At 38.5% G+C, this 26,415-nt stretch overlaps 1 protein-coding gene across 1 annotated transcript; it reads right to left on the bottom strand.

Moving 5' to 3' along the window:
- Positions 1-18,673: 18,673 nt before the first annotated feature.
- Positions 18,674-19,640, bottom strand: LOC131604904 (uncharacterized mitochondrial protein AtMg00810-like). Its single transcript, XM_058877319.1, has 2 exons — positions 18,989-19,640; positions 18,674-18,894 (listed from the first exon to the last, which is right to left on the bottom strand). The coding sequence occupies exons 1-2, from the start codon at positions 19,638-19,640 to the stop codon at positions 18,674-18,676; spliced, it is 873 nt and encodes a 290-aa protein (XP_058733302.1).
- Positions 19,641-26,415: the final 6,775 nt, after the last annotated feature.

The following is a 26,415-nucleotide window of genomic DNA, read 5'->3' as shown; positions in this document are numbered from 1 at the left end:
CTCCCTAGCCTGTAGGGACTTTCCTTATATACCTTTGCACTCTTACAACTATGTGTCCTTCCCACGAAGGACATCTTCGTTTACACACGTCAATTGGCCTCTCGATGGCCATGCGACCAAGTGACTGTCTTGAACGGTCACTTCGTGCCTACATCTATGGGTCCCCTAGCCTATAGGGATCATATTCTAAAACCGTGTCCTTCCCACGAAGGACATCCTCGTTTACGCACGTCAATTGGCCTCTCGATGGCCATGCGATCCAGTGACTATTTTGAATAGTCACCATGTGCTTACATCTACGCGTTCCCTAGCCTGTAGGGATTATATTTCTAAAATCGCATCCTTCGTTCGAAGGACATCTTCGTTAGCATACGTCAATTGGCCTCTCGATGGCCATGCGATTCGGTGACTATCTTGAACGGTCACCCAGTGCTTACTCCTACGTACTCCCTAGCCTGTAGGGATGTTCTTTTACGTCCATGTGTTTCCACAACGACGCGTCCTTCCACTGAAGGAAACACTCCTTAAAGCATGTCGATTGACCTCTCGACGGCCATGCAATTCAGTGACTGTCTTGAACGGTCACCCCGTGCTTGCTCTTACGAACTCCCTAGCCTGTAGGGATTTTTCTTTTACATCCATGTGTTTTCACAATGACGCGTCCTTCCCCGAAGGACAACTTCATTAGCATGCATTCGATTGGCCTCTCGATGGCTATGAGATCTAGTGACTGTCCTGAACGGTCACTCCATGCTTGTTTCCGCCACCCTCTAACTTGTAGGGTTTGGATTTCCATCTATACATCTTTCATCCCTAGCCTGTAGGGATTTCACTTCATTCGATATCGTCCTTATATAGGTTGTGTTCCGCATAGAGAACCTCCCTACCAAGGACAACTTCATTGGTACACGTTGATCGGCCTCTCGATGGCCATGAGACTTGGTGACTGTCTTGAACGGTCACCAGCCGCTACCTTCTGCATACTCCCCAACCTAAGGGATTTCCATTGGCGTGTCATAACATCTATCTTGCAAGGATTTCACAAGGGTCTAATGTCGCCTCTAAGGCTATCCCTAGGATAATACGTCACACGTCTGCATTGCATATAAGGAGTCATAGCGTACAAAAAAAGGAGTCTCTCGCAGACCCACGCATTCGCATTTTCATGCAGTCATACATTTCCATCTACATTTGCATTTCTATCCACACCTACCGCACTAGCCGATTTCCCGAAGAAAATAAAAGGATCATAAACTATGGAGAAAGGAGGATAAATCATTGGGAATGAGTTTGAAAAAAAGGGATGTCTTTCGCCATGCCAGACGCATGTCCATGCCTTGTCGTAACAGGATCATAAATACAACAAAGGATATCGTCGAGCAAGGATTAGTTCAACAAAGAAGTTCCCTTATAGATACACTCAAGGGGTATCTAGTCATAAAGAGGTTCATCTTAGAACATATCAAACTTACGAGGACGCTCTATGATAACCTGGGGGAAAGGATTAGTACAACTGGGGCAATACCCTGAACAAAAATGCATAACTACGATAGAGGAAAGGCGACGTATGTTAACTCCACGCCAAGGGGCAAAAGGGTCATAAATTTCCTTTATCAATCTACAAAATCTGGAGGTTGCAAATGGTGTGATATTATCCTTAGGAAAAGCAAAAGAGGTTCAGTCAAAGGAAACTCATGAAGTTCCGATACGAAGAAGACCCACCGCTAATGATTTATTCCCAACAGGTTTGACATGTCCAAGGAGAACTCGAGGTTACCCTTCACTTCTACAAGTTCATCAACCAAGGGGTAAAACAAGGTCGACGGATTTACAAAGGAGATTGTCCCTAGGATCAATAGGTGCTTATCATGTCAGAATTTCGACCCCTACGATTGCTAAGTGTTACTCAAGATAAAAGTTGTACCTTCGGATTAGCAATTCTAATGGGATGACCATGCAGGTTTTGAAATCAATTCATTCGCTCACTACTATGACTTTCCATTCGCACACTTCTGTGCTATTTTCAAATTCAAATTTAGGACTATTAACAAACTTAAGGGAGAGTGACGAATACAAATAACTAAGTCCAGCTAAACATATGCTTTTGAGGTAAGACCGAACCGACGATGTACATGCATTACTTCAATTCCCAAACAGTGGAGATATAAGGATGTTAATCCCCCGTTACCCCCTCGAGTCAGGAGTTAGAGTTTGTTTCTACTTTTCAAATAAACCTTGATTTTAACCAGGGGCAGGGTAGACTTCAATTAATTCAATGGTGTATTTTGGTTGTCAAGAGAATCAGTCAATCCAAGCAACGATTCGAGCAAGGTTCAAGCATAAGGATCAAGCAAAGCAAAGGTTCAAGCACATCTTCTTCCTCGCATTCATCCAAGAATGAGGAAGTAATGGAGATAATATTCACAACAATCTTCTTCCTCATTATATCATTCAAGATCGAGGAAGTATCAAAGGCGAAGCTTGCAAATCAAAATCAACATGGCAGTCACAATGTTCAAAATCCAAGGACCAAAAAGAACATAAAAAAAAGGAGAAAAACGCCCGCTAAGTCAAAATGGAAATTCCATGAAAGAAAACAAAATGACTTAGGCAAAAATTAGGGCATCCCGATGGACCAAACTCAAAGGAGTTGGTTCATGCAAAAATAAGGGATAAAAACAAAAGCTAAATACCAAGGATAATCTTGTGACTACAAAATCATCAAAGCTTCACATCAATGCTTGGATCTCTACAACATTTTTCATCAATGCTTGGATCTCTACTAAGGCTTCTGCTCAACATCGAAATCAAAACTGATTCTCTTACAAACAAAGCACATCCATTGGATTAGGCGAATTTTTAGGATTTGGAGAACATCAAGGAGAAAGGGGTGGGATAAATAAAAATTTGAGCCTCATATCCATTGTTTGTTAAAACATGAACCAGGCCAAATTACAACATTCAAAAGTCCTAATTGAGGCAAGGTTAACTACGAGAGCATATTAAAGCAGGATTTTGTTATACTGACTCCTAAGGTTTGTTAAAACTACTTCTAATCACTATGCTTCTTCAAGCATTCATCTCTAATCACCTTGTCCTAATTCATAACGGACTTCGATTTCAAAACTTGCGTATGCATTGCGTTGGAGTTACTTCTCAAAGGGTACAATGTCATCTACGAATATACACTTAGCATCAAGGAGATCTCGAAATGGGTTAATCAAAGGCGATCACTTCTAATAAAGACTCTGGAATGGGGGAACCATATCTAGGGGGTTCTCCTAAACAGGGGCAAAATTTCAAGGATCACTGGGGCATGCAATCAAACATCCTATTAACCAGGGGCATTCATCTAAAAGGTTCAATCGACTTGAGTCACATCGCGAAGCAATCTCAAACAGGGGCATGTCAAACATGGGAAGAATTCAAACTCAAAAGGATAGAACACTATGGATAGTCCTCCATATCCTGGAGATCAAGGGCATACCCTTTAATCTAAACGTCGAAGCATACGACAAGGTTATTTCTCGGGGCACTTCTTTCATGGCTTGGAGATCATAGGCATCTTTTCCACTAAACGTTGGGGCATTGGATATCAAATCCATAAGGCGCACAACAAAAGGAAAAGGCGTCTTCATGCTTTACAACCTCGAATCAATCTTTCTCCTAACTACAAAGTTCAATAAATAGGTATTGGGAAATCGCGCTAGCATCCAATAACCTTACAACATTAGCAAGCTATACACGCTTTGGTTGTTAACAACCTATCATTGAAGCATCATGCAAATACATATAAGTCATGCATTGCATACATTGGTTGATACATTACACCACACCTTTTCAGGTAGCCTTCTGTAAGACAGTTTCATTTTAAATAGTCTTTTCTAAGACATTTATTAGTCTTTCCAAAAACCTTTTAGGTAGTCTTTTAAGGATATTATTTTTTAGCCTTTCCAGGTAGTCTTATTTAAGACATTCCTCATCCTTTGCTAAGAACCTTTGCAGGTAGTCTTCTTTAAGACGATCATCGTCATTTCCAAGAACCTTTTCAGGTAGTCTTCTTCAAGACATTTCTTTTTCTAAGTACCTTTTCAGGTAGTCTTCTTCAAGACATTTCTTTTTCTAAGTACCTTTTCAGGTAGTCTTCTTCAAGACATTCCTTTTCTAAGTACCTTTTGAGGTAGTCTTCTTCGAGACATTCTTGTTCTAAGTACCTTTTCAGGTAGTCTTTTTCAAAACAATTTGGCATCCTTTTCAGGAATCTCTTCAGGTAGTCTTCTTTAAGACATTCTACGAACCTTCTTAAGTAGTCTTTCTAAGACATCCGTTATCCTTTCCAAGAACCTTTTTAGGTAGACTTTTAAGACATTTTTCCAGCCTTTTCAGGTAGTCACCATTAAGACATTCCTCTTTCCTTAAAACCTTTTTAAGGTAGTCTTCTTTAAGACAAATGTTCACATCCATTCCAGAAACCTTTTTCAGATAGTCTTATAGAAGAGATTATTTCATTCCACTCATTACATCAATCAACATAAGCATGGGCATAAGAATTATCCCATATATCAAAACATCCAAGTCATCATAAATCATTGTCACGCATTTATCATGTCGCTTCACTCCAACATCAAACCATGCATATCATCTGGTACATTCATATACTATAAAAGCCCAATTTTCATTTGCAAATCCAAATCCTTACAAAGTCCAGTTTGTGAATACAAGATTACACTCAAAGATGTTTTTGATTTATGGCAAACTCAAATGAGCATCCAAACAAAGCACAGGATGATCTACTATGCATATAGGTCGACTCAACACAAGCTGAACAAGAAAAATGCAGAAAATCAGCAGTTAGGTCGACCTACTGTCAACCCAGGTCGACCTAAAATGAAGAAAAATACATATACTGCTGCTAGGTCGACCTACATAACAACTAGGTCGACCTAATCTAAGGAAATGTTCCCAGAACGCATCAGAAGAGGATTCTGGTCGACCTACTCCTTCAACAGGTCGACCTAACTGGGAGCAAACTTCAGCAAGCACTGCTAGGTCGACCTAACCTCTACAAGAGGTCGACCTAACTGATCAAGAAAGTCCAAAATTCAGTTATTCTTGGTTCCAACTGTTATGCAATCATATATATTGTGCAAGGGTTAATTATTCAGAACACCAACGACTGAAAGATACACAAACGCTTCTCATCTTCGTTCTTCATCATCTCCAACACAATTACACATAATCATTCTTGCGTTGCGGGTTAGTGATGAGTTTGATAACGTCCATGGAACGGAATTGAAGATTCCTAGTGGGTGAAGGTTTGTGGGGTTTGTTGGTGAATAAAATCTGCGGGTTTTGTCCTCCACGACGGGTGGTTCTTGGGGGTTTTTATCAAGAGGCGTTCATTGAGGATTCGGCTGAGTGTAACGATTGAGGAACGGGGAGTTCAAGGAATCAAGACACTGCAGAAGGGAATCAAAGTGAAGCTCTTGGATAACCTTGATCTTGCTCAAGATTAAGGGGGAAGAAGATTCAAAGGATCGACATAATTGGTTTATCGTTTATCGCTTTGTTATCTTCTTTGTATATACTACTTTCAACATTAATGAAAGATTACCCAATTTCAATTTGGAATTGGGGGCAGACGTAGTCGTAGCGAGGACGATCGACGAACTGCCTAAACAAATATCGTGTTCTTGTCGCTTTTACCTTTTCATTTACATTCTGTTCATATTTGGTTATAATAGCAAATTGATCAACGATTCGAGTGTTAAGATTGTGAATTAAGTACTTACATAAACATCACAATCCACCACACATTGAATTACCTTCAATTTGATCATTATCACCAAGTGTTTGTATATTTGTTTCTATCACTCTTACTGCATTGCAAACATTGTCCATCATACAAAAAAAATTAATCTGATTTTCAATAAGAGAAACGCTTTGATTCTGCAACATATACTCTTATCATTCAACTCAAGTCTTTGACTGGTTTTTAAACACATATATAATCGTTTCGATAGTGGTTCGGAATAGACGCGAGTCGATTCAGAATCACTTCCGCTGAAAAGTCGTTTAAATCCGTAAAACTGTGAACGATCTATTCACCCCCCCTCTAGATCCTAAGGCCAGCGTCTAACAAGTGGCATCAAGAGCTCTGGTTTATTCCGTGCTACGTGAAACACTTATTGGAAAGATGGCTTCCGGACCTAAAGGGGCTCATAATAGAGCTCCAGTTTTCAACGGTGAAAACTATGGCTATTGGAAGGATTGTATGTGTGTCCACATCAATGCAATTGATAGGAACATCTGGACAGCTATTGTCAATGGTCCCTTTCAGATCACCATGACAAATGCAGCTGGTGCAGTTGTTCCAAAACCAGAAAATACTTGGGATGCTGAAGATGAAAAGAGATATGCATACGATTGGAAAGCGAGAAACATTCTAATCTCAGCTCTAGGAGTTGATGAATACTATCGCGTTTCCCATTGTAGATCAGCTAAAGCTATGTGGGACACATTGCAAGTTGCCCACGAGGGAACGGATGATGTCAAACTAGCTAGGATCAATACGTTAACTCAAGAGTTCGAACTCTTCCACATGGAAGATGGTGAATCCATCGAAAACATGCAGAAGAGATTCGTTCATCTGAAAAATCGGTTAAATTCACTTGATAGACCTGTTTCCAATGCAGTTGCTACTAACAAAATCTTAAGATGCTTGAACAGGGAATGGCAACCCAAAGTTACAGCAATAAAGGAAGCAAATGATCTAAACACTTTAGACATCACAACTCTATTTGGTAAACTAGAGGAACATGAACAACACCTTAAATGCCTTGACATGCATGAGAAAAGGACAAAGAAAGAAAAGAACATGGAGAAAGAGGTAGAGAAGAAGTCAATAGCTCTAAAAGCTTCGAGCTCCAAGACCTCAAAACGAGAGCCAAAGGATAGTGACACAAGTGATGACGAAGACTCCGATGATGAGGAAATGGGACTGTTTGTGCGAAGATACAACAAATATCTAAAGAAAAATGGAGCAAAACATTCCGACAAAGGCTTGATCAACTATAGAAAGCAATCAAACATGTTCAAACAAGATGACGACAACAAAGGAAAGATCAAAGGTCTTTGCTTCAATTGTGGGAAAGCCGGTCACTACAAACCGGATTGTCCATACCTTAAGAAAGAAAAGGAGAAGAACCAAAGCAAAGGTCATAACAAATCTAAAAGAGCTTACATAGCATGGGAAAGTGATTCATCTAGTGAAAGCTCATCAAGCGATGAAGAAGAATCAGCAAACCTATGTTTCATGGCTCATCAACACAAGAAAAAGAAAGCTGTAAGTCATCTTAAACCTGAACTCGTAGATAAAGTATCTCATTCTCAACTAAAACTTGCTTTTGAAGAATTACATAGAGATGCAATTAAAGCTTTCAAACTTTTAGCCTCAAATAAGAAAATATTTTCTTATCTTGAATCAAAAGTTGAGAAAACCGAAAAGGATATGGAAGCTTTAAAACAATCTATGCTAGACATTCAAAAGGATAAAGTTGAAATAGATCCTACATCATGGTTTGGTTGTGAGACATGTCACATTTGGCAAAAAGAAGTAAGAGATCTAAAAGCCAAGTTAGACAAGGCTCTACAACCAAAAGTGACTTTTGCGGTTGATCCAAACAAGTTCAAAAGATCGTATACTCCTTTATATAGTAAATACACTTTTGTACCAAAAGTATCAACTAGCAAAACTCCATATTCTCATCATATTACCTGTCATTATTGTTGCAAAAAGGGACATACCATTGAAAAATGCAAATTTAGGAGAATTTTAGTTCCTAAAGGAGTATTTCAATGGTTGCCTAAGTGCAACAATTTGTGTACTCACTGTCCAGGACCCAATGAAGATTGGGGACCTTCCACTCTAATTTAATTTTGCAGGAAAAGTGTCTTGACATCGCCGAAAGGTGGTGGTTCCTTGACAGCTGGTGCTCAAGACACATAAAGAAAGACATACCTCTCTTGGTATGTCATCTATAAAGACAGATTGAAGAACCATACTTGGCAGAGGAATGTAGGTGACCTGGCCATCACAAATGTATGAGATACATCACAAATATAGTTATCCCGAAAAACACATAGGACGCATTACTTGATATGAAAATTGGCAAGTTGCATTGCAGAGAGAATTTAAACCTATTCTTAGCAGAATATTGTTTGGGACTATGTCCCGCATCCGGGAGAACATCAAGTAATCGATACTAGATGAGTTTTTCGCAAAAAATCAAGCAAATCAAGCTGTGAAACATTCCATCAAAACAATTCATCATCAAATCTAGGGGTATGGCTCACTAACAAGAAGACTCCACACAATGATGACAAAACACCTACATATTGAGAAAGCGGTAACATGCACATTGTTCACTTCCAAAAATTTCATTGATTCTATAATATGCTATCAATTAACATGCTTATAGTGACTTCATGTATGTTTATTCATATATCTCGATTTAATATATGTATTCATCATTCTCATTCATAACATATCATAATTTGGGCATACAAGCAAAGAACAAAGCAAAAATACATCATATAGAAACATTTCTAAGGCATTTTTCATCATCTAAGGGAACTTAGGTCGACCTACTCTGTTCTTGAGTCGACCTACAGAAGAATCTTCTTTTCAGAAACTGAAAAGGCCCAGTTGCGTCGACCTACTCATAATTTAGGTCGACCTAAATTGGTCGGTTTTCATGTTACTTCTGTTAGGTCGACCCAGCCACACTTTAGGTCGACCTACTGCGTTAAGTTTTCCAAATTTGGGTCTGTTAGGTCGACCCGACCCACTCCCATTCATTCAAAACATTCCATCTTTTCATCCCCTCTCATTCTCATCACATTTGGTACGGCTAACCCTAACTCCTCAAACTCAAAACTGTTCAAAATCATCCTTCTCACACAAAATCATCAACAACTATGCCTCCAAAATCAAGAAAGGGAAAGGAAGTTGCATCTGGATCATCCTCACAACCGGTAAGTGCTGTAGCCCTTGTTTACCCTGATTGTAGAGATAATTTTGAAAAATGGCAAATGAAAAGGAAGGTAGTGAAGCAGTATATTTTCAATCAACATGTTGCTAAAAATATGCATATTCCTGAAGTTGTGAGTCTTATTGAGCATCAAAATGTTCATCCCCTTTTGGAATGTGCCACACCATACTGTGAAAACACTGTTAGAGCATTCTATGCAGGGTTCACAAGAGAGGAAGGCTGTAATTTTAGGTTTAAGATGGGGTCAAGATCTCATATCGTTGACAAACGTGCTTGGATTAGTATCTTTGGTCTCAACATTGTAGGCGATGAATTACGTATAGAAGACGGGGACGTACCGGGAATCTATGATCATGTGGCCTACATGAAGTCTATCCTCAAAGATCCTTCCGTCTTTGACAAACCAAATGAAACAATAACAGCCGGTCACCTGAAGAGAGATCCTAGGCTTCTAAATTGGGTCATCTCAAGAGTCATTCGACCACGAGCAGGCGGATTTTCCAGAATTGAAAGGAATGAGATTGTGTTGATGTACTTGATCCAAAACAGAACACGTGTGCACTGGCCACACTTTTTAACTGCCAAGTTTGAGGAAGTAAAGCAGAAGACTACTGCTCTTTGCTATGGCTCGATCATACAAACTATTATGAACCATTTCGGCATGAAGCTCGATGGATTATCATACATCACAATGAAACAGAACCAGGACTTTTCCCAAACAACCTTAACCCTCATGGGATATCATTGGGATCCAAATAGGAGAACCTATTATCTCATTCAAAAGGGGACCGGAAAAATCATCTACAACTATGATGATCCTACAGAATTTGGTCACACTGCAGAAAATGAAGAAGAAGGAAATGATCAAGAAATAGCAAATGATGAGGATCATACCATGGAAGATGCAGCTCATGACACGGATGCAAATTGGAGATATGTTCCGCCACAACAAGAGGATATTCCTTGGGGATACACAGCTCCACCTCCTCCTGATCAATCCAACATAATATCTATGCTTGAGGCTATGCAACTTCAACAACAGCAGAACTTTGAAACTCAACAGCTTCAATTTCAAACAATGCAACAGCTCCAACAAGATCGCTATGACGAACAACAACAACAATATCAATCGTTGTACAACTTAGTTCAAGATCACAAAAGCGATTTTGAGACGTTTGCCTCCAACTCCACTCTAAGACAAAATCAGTTTGAGGAAACAGCATTGCATCGCCATGCTAATATAAGCCAAAGCTTCAACACTCTCAACATGTCTGTGCTGGATCTGTTGGAACAGGTTGAAGAAGATCGACCTCATACATTTCAAAGAGGAAGAGGAAGAAGGGGCAGGCGTTAGGACGCATTGTTTATCATATCATCATTTCATTGCATTTCATATCATTAAGCCTTTTGTTAAAAATGTTATATGATGTAGTACTCTTTGTTTTCTTTTATTAATCTCTTGGACTACTATGTATGTTGTTGGTTTTCTTTAAAACATGTTCAGTTCTTATGATTTCACCATTTACATGTTATCTATCTCTATGACTACCGGTATTCTTTATTTCTCTTGTTACTCTCCTACTCTGTTTCCTTGTTTCTCTTTTTGATGTTGTCAAAGGGGGAGATAGATGCAATAGATGCTGAGTGTACGGGGGAGCTTTGTGAAGAGATTGCTTGGTTGAGAGATTGCTTGGTTGAGAGATAGATGCTGGATGTACGGGGGAGCCTTGTTGAGTCTTCATCACTTACTACCAAAGCTTTTGACTATTGGTTTGCCATCATCAAAAAGGGGGAGTATGTGAATACAAGATTACACTCAAAGATGTTTTTGATTTATGGCAAACTCAAATGAGCATCCAAACAAAGCACAGGATGATCTACTATGCATATAGGTCGACTCAACACAAGCTGAACAAGAAAAATGCAGAAAATCAGCAGTTAGGTCGACCTACTGTCAACCCAGGTCGACCTAAAATGAAGAAAAATACATATACTGCTGCTAGGTCGACCTACATAACAACTAGGTCGACCTAATCTAAGGAAATGTTCCCAGAACGCATCAGAAGAGGATTCTGGTCGACCTACTCCTTCAACAGGTCGACCTAACTGGGAGCAAACTTCAGCAAGCACTGCTAGGTCGACCTAACCTCTACAAGAGGTCGACCTAACTGATCAAGAAAGTCCAAAATTCAGTTATTCTTGGTTCCAACTGTTATGCAATCATATATATTGTGCAAGGGTTAATTATTCAGAACACCAACGACTGAAAGATACACAAACGCTTCTCATCTTCATTCTTCATCATCTCCAACACAATTACACATAATCATTCTTGCGTTGCGGGTTAGTGATGAGTTCGATAACGTCCATGGAACGGAATTGAAGATTCCTAGTGGGTGAAGGTTTGTGGGGTTCGTTGGTGAATAAAATCTGCGGGTTTTGTCCTCCACGACGGGTGGTTCTTGGGGGTTTTTATCAAGAGGCGTTCATTGAGGATTCGGCTGAGTGTAACGATTGAGGAACGGGGAGTTCAAGGAATCAAGACACTGCAGAAGGGAATCAAAGTGAAGCTCTTGGATAACCTTGATCTTGCTCAAGATTAAGGGGGAAGAAGATTCAAAGGATCGACATAATTGGTTTATCGTTTATCGCTTTGTTATCTTCTTTGTATATACTACTTTCAACATTAATGAAAGATTACCCAATTTCAATTTGGAATTGGGGGCAGACGTAGTCGTAGCGAGGACGATCGACGAACTGCCTAAACAAATATCGTGTTCTTGTCGCTTTTACCTTTTCATTTACATTCTGTTCATATTTGGTTATAATAGCAAATTGATCAACGATTCGAGTGTTAAGATTGTGAATTAAGTACTTACATAAACATCACAATCCACCACACATTGAATTACCTTCAATTTGATCATTATCACCAAGTGTTTGTATATTTGTTTCTATCACTCTTACTGCATTGCAAACATTGTCCATCATACAAAAAAAATTAATCTGATTTTCAATAAGAGAAACGCTTTGATTCTGCAACATATACTCTTATCATTCAACTCAAGTCTTTGACTGGTTTTTAAACACATATATAATCGTTTCGATAGTGGTTCGGAATAGACGCGAGTCGATTCAGAATCACTTCCGCTGAAAAGTCGTTTAAATCCGTAAAACTGTGAACGATCTATTCACCCCCCCTCTAGATCCTAAGGCCAGTGTCTAACACAGTTCTCGTCCTGGCAAATCATTACAAAGTCCAGTTCTCGTCCTGGCAAATTCTTACAAAGTTCAGTTCCCGTCTGACTGTTACATTAAATCCAATTCTCGTTTGGTAGTCAGTTCCCGTCTGACTGGTACATTAAATCCAATTCTCGTTTGGTAGTCAGTTCCCGTCTGACTGGTACATGAAAATCCAATTCTCGTTTGGTAGTCAGTTCCCGTCTGACTGGTACATGAAAATCCAATTCTCGTTTGGTAGTCAGTTCCCGTCTGACTGTTACAGCAAAACCCAATAATCCAATTGGTGCAGGTGAGTTTGCTATAACCCTAATGATCCTAATGGTGCAGGTGAGTTTGCTATAACCGTAGCAAATGATCCTATTGGTGCAGGTGAGTTTGCTATAATCATAGCAAATGATTCTATTGGTGCAGGGATTTATTTTCCCATATCAGGATTTTCTACACGGAGTTATCAATACATTTCAACCACATAGTGGTCATTCTACAATCAAATGAATATTATCAGTCCTTTCCAGGAGCCTTTTCAGGCAGTCTTCTTTAAGACATATTCCATCCTTTCAGGAACCTTTCCAGGCAGTCTTCTTTAAGACGCATTCCATCCTTTCTAGGAGCTTTTCCAAGCACACGGGATTTTACAAAGGATTCTTCAATTGGGTTTCTTATCACGTTAGTCCCTCGGCAGTGATCTTTTCCAAAACATCAACAATAACAATCAAAGGTGTTATCTTTCTTTTCCGAGTTACTAACATGCTTTAAATGACAATCATGCATCATTCAACTAACATACCTCATTCATACATAATGCATATACATACATTGCTCTCATTTATTTTGAGAAGCTCAATGCATCATACATCGCATGCATCATAACATCGCATAAAAGTCAGGGTGCCTTTTAGGCCGTACTACAATAAAAGCAAGTGGTTCCTTTCGAAAGCATCTGCTTCACATTCTGAAAAGAAAAAGAGGGGTATTTACCTTAGGTGGCATCTGTAAGCCCATCTCCCGCGGAATTTCTTCCCAACAAATACAAATTTCAGGGCATTCTAGTGTTCAATCATCTTCTACCTTTAGATCACGATAGGCAGACGTGCCTATCTGACTCTTCAGGTTTAAGAAGATTGAACAGGGGCAACTGTCATACCCTAAAATTTGCCCGATCAAATCTACGTCCGTTAATCCATCAAGGTTCAAAATTAAGAGTCATGGGGTTTGACATTTCTATTGTCAAACCCGCTCTCTTATAAATCAGGTTGAGTTAACACAAGGGCGTAAGTAACAGATGTTTAGGACCCGAACGTTGGGCCCGACTGTTACAAAGGTTTTATCAGTGTTTAGGGGTATTATGGGTTTTATTAACATTTGTTTCGATTATTGTTATTATTTTTCAGCATTATAAATTTTATTATTTATACTAATATTATTAGAATTATTATTAGGTAGTATTAGGATTAATATTAGGTTTTAATTAATTAGGGTTATTATTTTAATTAGATTTTAATAATTATATATATTAGGATTATTTTTGGGGTAATAATAGAATTATTATTTAGGTTAGAATACTATTAGTATTATTATTTATAATATTATTATTATTATTTTTTTATTATATTGGTATTAGCATTATTGTCAATAAGGTTATTATTTTAGAAGGGGGTTTTTTAGGCTGATTATTAGGTTTATTGTTTTTGTTATTGTGCTAAAGAAAAAAGAACCAAACAAACAGAAAAAGCCAACCGAGCAAGAGGGGATTGAGGATGAAAAAAGAAAGATTGAATGGTGATTTCCAATCAAATAGTTTGCATTTAAAAGCAAGATTTTTATCAAATTGGTTGACCTAGACTGATGTCATATATATGTAGAAGGTTTTAGATGCAAAGGGGGGATTTTTGGGCGGCGGGAGGAGAATTTGAGAGCTCCAAAACGTGAAAATCAATGGCCATGGCAGAAGAAGGTTGAAGACAATTCGAGCCCCTCTAGGCGTCTCAAACGCTTCTTCGGCTTTGTCTGAGGCGTTCCCGATCCTTAGCATCCATTAACGCCTCCTGGAAACGCAGCATAGCGTCCTCGGTGTACAGCTTTTTTTTTATGTTTTTCTATTATACTGATTCATATGCTGTAAACAAGTTTTGATTGCATATTTATGTTTCTTTTGATGCTTTCAATCTATCTGGACAGTTTAATTAGGTTCTAGATGCAGGTTTAGAAGGAGGCCATTGTTAGGGTTTCGTTCTCTCCATTTGGGGAAATCTAATCAGAGGCAAAATTGGTCCAAATTGATAGTTCTATTAGATTTAGCGGACGTTTTCTAATCGATTGCTGTTTTTATTTGGGATTTATTTGGCTTGTGTGTTGAAATTGATAAAGACAGGGCTGTAACTACACACGAGAACCGTGGGTAAAAGTTTAGGATTTTTTCCAGAAAGTTGGAGGACAGGGACGACGGTGGAGGGCGCGAGCTTCTTTTTTAAAAAAAAGTTCATTGATTTGAATTATAGATATTAATGAGGTTTGGTTTCAATTTCAGCGGACGATTCCAGCACATTTGGTTAATTGAGGGGACCGGTGACCAAGGGAACGCAGGCTCGATCCCTGGTGTTGCCAATATTTTTATTAATTCGTTTGAATGGCAATGCTTCCGGATCCCATGCCTCTCACTCGCGCCTTAACACGATGCACCTCCGCTCATCACCCTCGGATCTCCCTCAACATAGATCCGACGCACAAGATTGAAGGATGCATACTATAAACGTTCAGCCTGTCTGGCCACACCCAATAAAATCCTGGTTCCTTTTTCTAATTCTTTTATTTTATTCTATGTTATTCATATAATTACATAAATTCACCTTATTAAATTTATATGTATATATAATTTGTTTTTTTATTATTAATAATACAATTAACATTTGGATTTTTACCCGATTATTCGATTATGTCGGTTATTCGATTTAATTGATTTAATTAATCATTATTATAAAATATCACAAAAAAAACTATTAAGGTTACAGGCATTAGAGTTTATCCAATCCCATTGCACTTTTGGCAAGACATTAATCCCCAATCAATTCTCTTCTCGACCCGACTAAATCTATTAGTCGCATTAGACGAGAGATAAAAATACATAAAATTTAAAACACATTTAATTTGCTGCCCGCGATGATCGAATCTATCGATCTGAGTAACCAGCAATGCCCCTTAATCCGTTAGCTATACTGACCAAATCTATTGGTTATCGCATCTAACGGTGCCATATTAAATCAGGGTTGTACGCCCAAACATTCAAAACATACTAAACCACGATACTACGGATTTTCGTCCATTCAATACTGCGATTTTCAAATCTACGATAAGGTAATTCAAAATACCTTCGAACTTCGCATTTCAAAATTACGATAGGCCATTCAAAAAGCCTTAAAACCATATCAAATCAAATTCAAAGGCGTACAACCCTGTGCCCGAACTACGTTGACTCTGATTCTCCCTAAGGAGATACGTAGGCACTTGGATAACCAAGGCGAGTCCCCCTCCCTAAAATCTCAATTCACTTAAAATCTCAATTTTTACCCTTTTCACTTCTTTAGCTATTAACCTCAACTTTTAGCCATAAACTGTTACCTAAGATTCAAAGCCATAGGAAAGGGTTGAGGGTGCCTAACACCTTCCCTCGACCTGATTATAATAACTTACTCAGAAATCTCTCAACTGTGTAGGGTTTCCTATTCGCCCTTCAGAATAGGTGGCGACTCTAAAACTTTAATTTTTAGGGCAGGTTGCTACAATCTGCAACAGGAATTATCTTATCCTTAGGTACCCACATTCTTTTGGGTCCTTTGGGGTTAGTCCTTCTCACGTTTTGATTGAACTTAGATTTTACATAAATTTTTCCAGAATGTGCAACAACATGTTTCTTTGTGTGTGTGAGATGGAAACTTTTAAAATGTGATGTGTGTTTGATATCATGAGAATGACCATACTTGAACTGTTCATACAACGGTTTGTATTTAATGATCATTTCATCAACAAGTTCAAGTTTACATGGGATTTCTCCCTCAAAGCCTATACCTATCCTTTTGTTTCCACTAACACCATAAATCATAGAGGCTAACTGACTTCTGCCTATACCTCTAGATAAGTACTTTAAAGCTCAAGTCATATTCTTTCAGAATATTGTTAGTGCTTGGAATAGACATGTCTGAACTTGAAGATGTTTCAACATCTTTAGTTAATTTTAAAACCTTTTCTTTTAGTTCAGAGTTTTCTATTTCAAGTCTCTTAGTTGCAGATGCAAAAAACTTTTTGAGCTTTTTGTATTTGAGACTAATTTGACTCTTGACTTTCAGAAGTTCTGATAAACTGGAAACTAAATCTTCTCTAGTGAGTTCAGAAAATACCTCATCAGAGTCTGAATCAGAAGTAGATTCTTCTTCAGCATCAACTGTTGCCATGAGTGCTATGTTGGCTTGCTCATCTTCAGAGTCTGACTCTTGATCAGATGAATCAGAGTCATCCCATGCAGCCATCATGCCTTTCTTCTTTTCAAATTTCTTTATGGAATTTTCCCTCTGAAGCTTAAGACATTCATTCTTCTAGTGTCCAGGTTCTTTGCATTCATAGCATACTACATTCTTCTTGCCAGATCTTCTGTGTTCAGAAGATTCTCCCTTTTCAGGTCTCTTGAAGTTCTTGAATCTTCTCTGCTTGCTCTTCCAGAGTTGATTCACCCTTCTGGATAAGAGAGACAATTCATCATCATCTTCTTCTTCTTCCGACTCTGACTGGTCAGATCCTTCTTATTCTGCCTGAAAAGCGTTAGCACAATTTTTATTTTTAGATTTTAAAGCTATAGACTTACCTTTCTTCGGAGGCTCATTTGCATCCAGATCAATCTCATGACTCCTCAGTGCACTTATAAGATCCTCAAGAGATACATCATTCAGATTCTTTGCAATCTTGAATGCTGTAACCATTGGTCCCCATCTTCTGGGTAGACTTCTGATTATCTTCTTAACATGATCACCTTTTGTGTATCCCTTGTCAAGAACTCTCAATCCAACAGTCAGAGTCTGGAATTTGGAAAATATTGCTTCAATGTTTTCATCATCTTCCATTCAGAAAGCTTCATACTTCTGGATTAGAGCCAGAGCTTTTATCTCCTTGACTTGTGCATTTCCTTCATGAGTCATCTTCAGAGATTCAAAGATGTCATGAGCAGTTTCTCTATTTATGATCTTCTCATACTCAGCATGTGAAATGGAATTTAACAATATAGTTCTAGCTTTGTGGTGATTTTTGCACTCTTTCTTTTGATCATCACTCATAGCCTGTCTAGTGAGCTTGACTCCTTAAGTAGATACTGGATGTTTGTAACCATCCAGCACTAGATCCCATAAATCACCATCTTGACATAGAAAGTAACTTTCAAGTCTATCTTTCCAATATTCAAAGTTCTCACCATCAAAGACTGGTGGTCTATTGAATCCATTAAAACTAGAGTTACCATTGTTGCTTTGTTCAGTAACAGTTGGTGTTGGAGTAGGATTTGTCATAGCGTGTTTTTTTTCCTGAATCTTTTCTCAAACACGGTTTAATGTTTGCACCTAGAGCCGGCGCTCTGATTCCAATTGAAGGAGTGAAAAACACTTAGAAAGGGGGGGGGGGTTTGAATAAGGGTTGTTTCTAAAAATGGCAGATAAAAAAATAATCACACAGTTATTTTTATCCTGGTTCGTTGTTAATCAAACTATCCAGTCCACCCCTGACAAAGTGATTTACCTCAACTGAGGATTTAATCCACTAATCAATCTTAATTACAATGGTTTTCCACTTAGACAACTTCTAAGTCTTCTAGAGTATACAGATCACAGCTTGATCACTCTAGGAAATTCCTTTTACAAAAGTAAACAAATATTACAAGAGTTTACTGTGCTTCTTAATAAGCTATAATCACCAAGTGATTTTTTTCTTAAGATTAAGTTCTAAACACTCACTAAGATATTACAATTTGTGAGGTTGAAGATGAAGTTTCTTTGCTGTTTTTGTGTGACAATGTTTTGGCAGCGTAATGGTACTTGGAGCGAGAGTTATTAACTGCTTCAGCATCAGAACTTCTCTTATATAGGCAGTGAGAAATGTGACCGTTGAGTAGCATTTAATGCTTTGCGTGAATAGTACACTGCTGCATTTAATGTTTCACTCTTTTGTCAACTACCTCGAGCCATGCTTCAACTGCTTTTGCTGACTTTGCCTTTTGTAGCTTCTAAATTTGGGGTGACATTACTACTTCTCCCCCTGTTTGGCCACAAAAGTTGCCAAATCAAACTACTGTCTCCTCCCAATTTTTGTTTATTTTTTTTATTTTGTTAATTTTATTTTTATATTTAAGATTCTTCAAGGATGCAGATTCCTAACTTGCTCCGCAAGTTTTCAAATTGTGTAGCATCAAAAGCTTTTGTGAAGATGTCAGCTAGCTGAAGTTCTATGGTTACATGTTCTAAGCAAATTACCTTGTCTTCGACGAGTTTTCTAATAAAGGTGATGTCGGATATCAATATGTTTGGTTCTGCTATGCTGAATTGGATTTTTGGAGATGTTGATAGCACTGAGATTGTCACAATACAAAGTTATGACATTCTGTGAAACATTGTATTCAATCAACATTTGTTTCATCTAGACCAGTTGAGAATAACTACTACCAGCTGCTATGTACTCTGCTTCAGCAGTTGATAATGAGACACAATTTTGTTTCTCGCTAAACCATGATATAAGATTGTTTCCTAGGAAGAAACATCCTCCAGATGTGCTTTTTCTGTCATCAGCACTTTCAACCCAGTCAGCATCATAATATCCATTCAGAACAGGGTCACTCCCGTTAGTGTACAATATGCCATAGTCAGAAGTTCCATTTACATATTTGAAGATTCTTTTGACTTGGTTTAAGTGACTTACCTTTGGCTCTGCTTGATATCTGACACATACTCCAACTGCAAATGCAATATCTAGTATGCTGGCTGTTAGATATAGCAAGCTTCCAATCATGCTCCTATACAAACTCTGGTCAACACTTATGCCTCCTTCATCTTTGGATAGCTTTAGATGTGTTGGTTCAGGAGTTCTTTTGTGACTCGCATTATCCATTCCAAACTTTTTCACTATGATCTTGGCATATTTTCTTTGAGACAAAAAGGTGGACTCTTCCATTTGCTTGATTTGAAGTCCAAGGAAGTAAGTCAATTCTCCAACCATACTCATTTCAAACTCAGTCTGCATTTGACTGACAAAGTGTTTTACCATTGCATCAGACATTCCCCCAAACACTATGTCATCCACATATATCTGTGCAATCATGATTCTCCCATCTGCATTCTTTACGAAGAGGGTTTTGTCTATTCCTCCTTTCTTATATCCATTAGAGGTCAGAAATTAAGTTGACCTTTCATACCAAGCTCTAGGAGCTTGTTTCAAACCATAGAGAGCTTTTCTTAGTTTGTAGACATGATCAGGCAGATTTGGATCAGCAAAGCCTTTAGGTTGTTCCACATACACTTCTTCATTCAAATATCCATTTAGAAATGCACTTTTTACATCCATCTAATATAACTTGAACTTCAGGATGCAGGCTACTCCTAATAGTAGTCTGATTGACTCAAGTCTTGCTACAGGTGCAAAAGTCTCATCAAAGTCTACTCCCTCTACTTGAGTGTATCCTTGAGCTACTAGCCTGGCTTTGTTTCTGGTTATGACCCCTTGTTCATCAGACTTGTTCTTGTATATCCATTTGGTACTAATGATATTCATTCCTTCTGGTCTAGGTACCAGTTCCTATACTTCATTTCTTTTGAACTGTGCAAGTTCATCTTGCATGGCATTGATCCAAAATTCATCTGTCAAGGCTTCCTTCACATTTTTGGTTCAATTTTAGACACAAAGCAGGAGTTGTCTATGGTTCCTCTTGATATGGTCATTATTCCACTGTTGAGATCTCCTATGATAAGTTCCTTGGGGTGATCTTTCTGAATTCTGATAGATGGATCTTTGCTGTTTGCCTCAGGTTCTGGTTCTGAAGGAGTCTCATTACTCACTTCAGGTTGGTCTGTCTGTTCCGCCTGAATTTCAAGGAATGTTTCGACATTCTCTGTGACATCGAATTCTCCATGTTGATCACCAATAATCACATTGATGGATTCCATCAACACTCGTGTTCTGGTGTTGAATACTCTATAGGCTCTGCTGTTTGTGGAGTATCCCAAGAATATACCTTCATCACTTTTGGAGTCCATTTTTCTTCTTTGGTCACGATCTGTCAAGATATAGCACTTGCTACCAAACACATGGAAATACTTGACACTTGGTTTCTCACCTCTCCAGAGTTCATAGAGAGTAGAGGAGGTTCCTTTTCTCAATGTTACTCTGTTATGGACATAGCAGGCTGTGTTCATAGCCTCAGCCAAAAAGTACATAGGTAGCTTCTTTGCATGAATCATTGCTCTGGCTGATTCTTGTATAGTCATGTTTTTCCTTTCTACTACTCCATTTTGTTGAGGCGTAATAGGAGAAGAAAATTCATGACTGATCCCTTCAGTTGAGCAGAATTCAGCAAATTTGGTATTCTCAAATTCCTTTCCATGATCACTCCTGATTCTGATGACAGTGTGTCATACCCCAAAATTTGCCCATACTATTTCTCTTATACAAATTCAAGTCAACACATAAAGCTCCAAGACACACTCTCCTGTGCAAGGCTCTGAAACTAGGGTTTGGTTTGTTCAAAGGAAAATCAATGAGTCAATGGCTCCAAGGCATCCCATATGGATCAAAATATCTCACATTATCTTTATGACAAGTATCAAGTCTCAGCTCAAAGGATTGGTCACTCAATTGTTCAGAAAATCAACAGTCGACTAAGTTAACCTAAAAGTCAACTGTGGTCAAAGTAAAGTCAAAACTCCTGATTTTTTTGTCAAGATCCTCATATTGAAGTATCATTCACCATTTGATCAAGAATTGATCATGGTTCATCAGGGAAAGATCAAAAATCAACAAATCAAAAAGTTTCTAAATTAGGGTTTGTATAGGAAAAGTCAACTGAACTTTGACCAGCCATAACTCTCACATGGAACATCAGAAATTTTCCATCTAAAGCTTATTTTGAAGGAAATTTGATTCTCTACAACTTTGTCTCTCACATGCCAAGTCTAAAAATGCTTCGTTTGAGAGATATGGACCAAAACATTATAGGTCCCTTTCAAAAGTCAACAAAAAGTCATCTTTTTCAAAAGGACACACAAGGAGCATGGAAAATTATTTTGACATGAGACCAAAAACACCGGTTAGAGGACTCTTTAAGATTTCTAAAAAGTCCTAGAACATCTTCATATGACAAAATTTGAATGGGTTATGACTCGTACAAGTTGGCCGATTTTGAGAAAAATATAAAAAGGCAAAGTGAAAGATTGTTGAGTTTTTGACTAAATGGGCTAAAGTTTTGAGTTTAAATATGTTCATAAAATACCCAAGGGCCCATCACGCCATCCTTCTATCATTTGCATTATTATTTATTTTATTTTGAATTATATTTCACTTTTATTCAAAGTTTAATAAATAAACAATGACAAATATAAGAGATTTGGTATTGATAAAATTCCCAATCAAATATTGAGCTAATATTGATTTATAAATCATGAGATGTTGATTGAAAAGGGTTGAAAGAAAATTGAGACAAATATAGAAAGATTTATACAAATTTCTCCATATTTACAACTCACCAATCTCTTGATTTATTTCAAAAACCACTTGCCCTAATTTCGTTCTATATATAATCATAACCCTTATAACCTCGAGGACACGAGATCTGGCCTAAAAGAAACGCCTCTCACATTGCCAAAAATATTAAAGAGATAGGGCTTGTGAGAATTCGAGTTTGAGGAGGTTTCAACCGATTCAAGGCGTCCATACCTCTTTCTGAACGTACCAGAAGAAGTCCCCAGCCCTTTTGGAGGTTCACGACGCGTCAGATCGCTCCAGGTGAGTAGCACCGTGATGTAAGTATTCTCTTTCTTTCAAACTCACATAATCCACGCTATACATCGTATCCATGCTCATATTCATGTTCATATCACTGTTTGCGAATGTTTGGAATGTTTGTTTGTGAGTTTCGCCGCCCAAATCAAGAGCCACCATGATTAGGGCTTCGGAACTGTCTTCTTCGTATAGCCGGTTACACGCGTTTTTAGGACAAGCTGATATCACCATCAGGTTTGCAGGGCTTGAATTAGTGGACAAGGATCTCCCTTGTTGTTGTTTCATGCATATTTCGCAGGTACATGGAGAGGATCCCGTCGGAGAAGACGGTGGCTCCGGCGTTCCAGGCGGCGTGGACTAGTCGTGCGCATGCGTGGCAATTTCAGACACTTCCATTGGCCGGTCAATCAGGCCAAACTCTCTCTCCATCACTATTGGTTATTCAACAAATTCAAAGCCTCTCTCCCCTCGCGATTGGACGAGCATAACAACAGTGGGCCCAGGTTTGAATGTTATTTTGAATTTCCCATTATTCAATTGCTTTTATTACTTATTGCTTTTTGTGCGTGCTATTAACAAATAATCAATCCAGACTGAATGGCAAATGAGAAACATGCTTGGCTTAGAGGGGCTGGGTTCGAACCTGGCCAGCGACTATTATTTTTTTTCCACTAATTAATTTGCAGATCCAGTACAATGCCAAGCGTTTGCAGCCCCTACACCCTCAGCCTAGGGCCATCAGATCACTGGATTCTCAGATCCAACGTACCAGGATGGGAGGGTGCATCATATGGGCGTCTCTATCAGCCACACTCAATCAAAATCCTGGTGTTTTCTATTCTATCTCATTTATTTAAATATTGGTTTTATAGTTTTTATCAAAACTTTCTTTAACCTATTTTAATGATTATAATAGTTTTAATTTAAGTTTTAAGTAATAGTTTTAATTTAAATTTTTATAATAATTTTGAGTTTTATATTAATTTAAACTTTAATTTCAATTTAGGTTAATTAACTTATTTTTAGGTTTAATCAATAATATAATTTTGACCACTAACTAGTTTTAGGTTTTTAAATCTTATGTTCACAAATCCGAGGTAGACTTTGTCCATTAACGCACTCTGTTTAAACCTTATTTAGGTCACAACAAGTTTTCTTAATAAACCTTAGGGGTTTAGTGTTAGGGTTTGCGAGGTTTGTCGTTAGATCATTCATTACACTAAGGTTTTTCTTTTTTTCTTTGTGCAGTTTTTTTTAGGGTTACCATCTGGGTTCGTCCGACTACGCGCCCTATCAATCAAGAGCTAAGTTCTAATCTCTTTTTATTTAAATAATTATTTTGCCTTTTAATTTCAATTAATTTGCTTTTGCCTTTCTGATCAATGAACTAGCCATGCACTCACCCCTTCGCGTTTATTTTTCCTTTTCCAACTTTCAGGGTTTGCCAACTGCCAAAGCTCAAATAGTTGGTAACCCTAAAAACTCTTACCTCTTCTATTTTTTGCCTAATTATTACTTATGTCAAACCCGCTGGATTCTTATTCCCTTCCCCATATTCTTATGTATCTGCTTCTAGTCTGTATTGATTGGCCTTGAAGGCACTTAAATTGCTTTATACTTTCTGCTGTGGTTAGTAATCTTAGGGAGTGCAAGCCTTAAACTGAATTAGAGCCATCTAATTACAAGATAAATATCTGAACTAATCACGTGATTGTTGCACCCACGCACACTTTTTGGTAACCCCTCTTGTTGCCTTGTTGCCTGTTGCCTTGTGATTTTTTGCAGAATAGCCATGTCCCTCGAATACGAGGATACCTCAGCCATGTTGCCTCGATTAAGATCATAACTCCCTAATGATGCTACCTTCGATACACAATATGATCTCGTCCCTCGGAAGTTGCCTACGAAAGGCTGAGGTGTCCTTTGGCTGCCTAAACAAAAGGCTATTCTGATCCTTCCCTTAGACTACCTGCCTCTCTATGGCCAGGGACAGTCTTATGGCGAATGATATTGCGACGACCCTTCAACCTCCAAATGAAAGGCTTCCTGCCCTCTTATGGCATGGATAGACCCTTTCACCCTGAAAGGCTAAAAGAACTGATTTTCTACATTATTAAGGTAGTTGCCCCTAATTTCCTTGCTCTGGCTAAAAAACATTTTCATATTCTTTCTCATAAACCTTCAAAATGGCTACGCTCATTTACGAGCTAAAGTCCGTATTCACTTCTTCTACATTTCTTTTCAAAAATCGAGCAAAGCAATTAAGAGCCCATGGAAAACCATGGATGCAAAGAGTGCCTTACACCTTCCCTTTGCATAATTACCCCCCGAACTCAGTTTTTATTTAAAAGGTTTTTCCTGTTCTTTTAGCCTTTCTGATTTAATTTGGATAAAATAAAAGCCGGTGGCGACTCTTGCTTAACCGCACATTTCGAATAAAGTCAGTTCACCGTATTACAGAACTGGCGACTCTGCTGGGGATGCTATTCGATTAAAAGAGGGGTTACCTTAAAAGTTTAGGATTCACTTTAAATGTTTTCTATTGTTTGCTTTGTCTGTTTTATTTTTCAGGAGCGTTTTGGGAATTAACTGAAGGACGAATCCTATTCCCGGATTCAAGAACACTTAAGATTAGGAGTGGCATAGTCATGGCGACCTCTTTCACATATGTGGGAGATGAGTCAATATGAAGTTCACACTTGAGTTAGGACTCCATAGCATATGCACACCTTTCTCAAATGATGGAGGTCTATGTATGTGTCTGTGGGTGCACCGGAGCTCAAGGACCTTTAGTTACCCTTAACCCATCCTGGCCTTTAGGAACGTAGTGGGGGGACTACTCTTGACAAATGCTGAGAACTAGTTGCTACCTGATGCTACAATTCAGATAGGTCCTTTCTCAAAGTATCATTGCATGGTGCGAATGCATCATGTCCGAGGGTGCTTTAGAAGGGCTGACAATTCTGGATAACTTATAGAACCTGTTGCTGAAATCTCCTTATCCATAGAAATACCCTTGGGAAGGACACCTGATCGGACTCCATGCAAGCCTTAAGCCATAAATTGTGTGACTTGTGTGACTTGTTTGTGTTTGCAACTAACCATCATTTCCTCGCAGGTTTTGTTGAAAGGACCTGTTCGTCCTTACTATCTCACACCATGCCTAATAAACTACATTCGCATAACATCATGACATCATGACATCATAAGCATAACATGATTTAGCTAACCCTTTCAAGGATCTTAGGAATTTAGGGCGCACAATCTCAGGTGCCCTTACCAAAGATTGAATCCCTATCAAGGGGCAAGAGGATTTATTTTCCTCTGGCCACATACCTTCCAATTCGAAGATTCAGTAACTAGCAAGGGGCAAGAGGATTTATTTTCCTCTAACCATGTACCTTCAAATTCAGAAGTATCCCGAATCAGAGGCGATGACCCACTAGATATGGTGAGCTTGATTCTCAAAGAAAGACATTCAAAGACAAAAGTCAGAATTCTCAGCCAAAGACGCGACCAAACCATTTTCTAATGTTGCTAACTAAATTCCTAAAGATCCTTGAAAAGATTGCATTTGCATTCATAACATCACATAAAACTAACTTTTCCTTTCAGGTCGACCGACTAGTCAGAAAAATACCATCAACAAATCAATCCTAATCAGATGAACATTCTGGAAGCTTGACCCCCAGACTTCTGAAACATTCCAATCAGATATACATTCCGGAAGCTCGAACCCTGGACATTCTGAAAGTTCCAATCAGATGAACATTCTGGAAGCTTGACCCCCAGACTTCTGAAACATTCCAATCAGATATACATTCCGGAAGCTCGAACCCTGGACATTCTGAAAGTTCCAATCAGATGAACATTCTGGAAGCTTGACCCCCAGACTTCTGAAACATTCCAATCAGATATACATTCCGGAAGCTCGAACCCCAGACATTCTAAAACATTCTTATCAGATACACATTCCGGAGGCTTGAACCCCGGATACTCTGAATCTCTACACTAGTTCCACAACAACGACGCAAGCCATATGCACTTAAGAGTCAATTCACCAAAATCAATATGTCGTCAGCTCAAACATTACAACATCTGT

The sequence above is a fragment of the Vicia villosa genome, linkage group LG5, assembly GCF_029867415.1.
Source record: "Vicia villosa cultivar HV-30 ecotype Madison, WI linkage group LG5, Vvil1.0, whole genome shotgun sequence".
Classification (NCBI taxonomy): domain Eukaryota; kingdom Viridiplantae; phylum Streptophyta; class Magnoliopsida; order Fabales; family Fabaceae; genus Vicia; species Vicia villosa.
The sequence above is the reverse complement of the archived record's forward strand: the minus strand, read 5'-3'. Positions and strand labels throughout refer to the sequence as shown.

Excerpts from the sequence above, each read along its gene's own strand:
- LOC131604904 (XM_058877319.1), bottom strand. The coding sequence starts at position 19,640 with ATGATTGCACAGATATATGTGGATGACATAGTGTTTGGGGGAATGTCT. Across the intron at positions 18,895-18,988 it reads AGCAGAGTACATAGCAGCTG|TGCTATCAACATCTCCAAAA; the intron begins GTAGTAGTTATT and ends TGACAATCTCAG.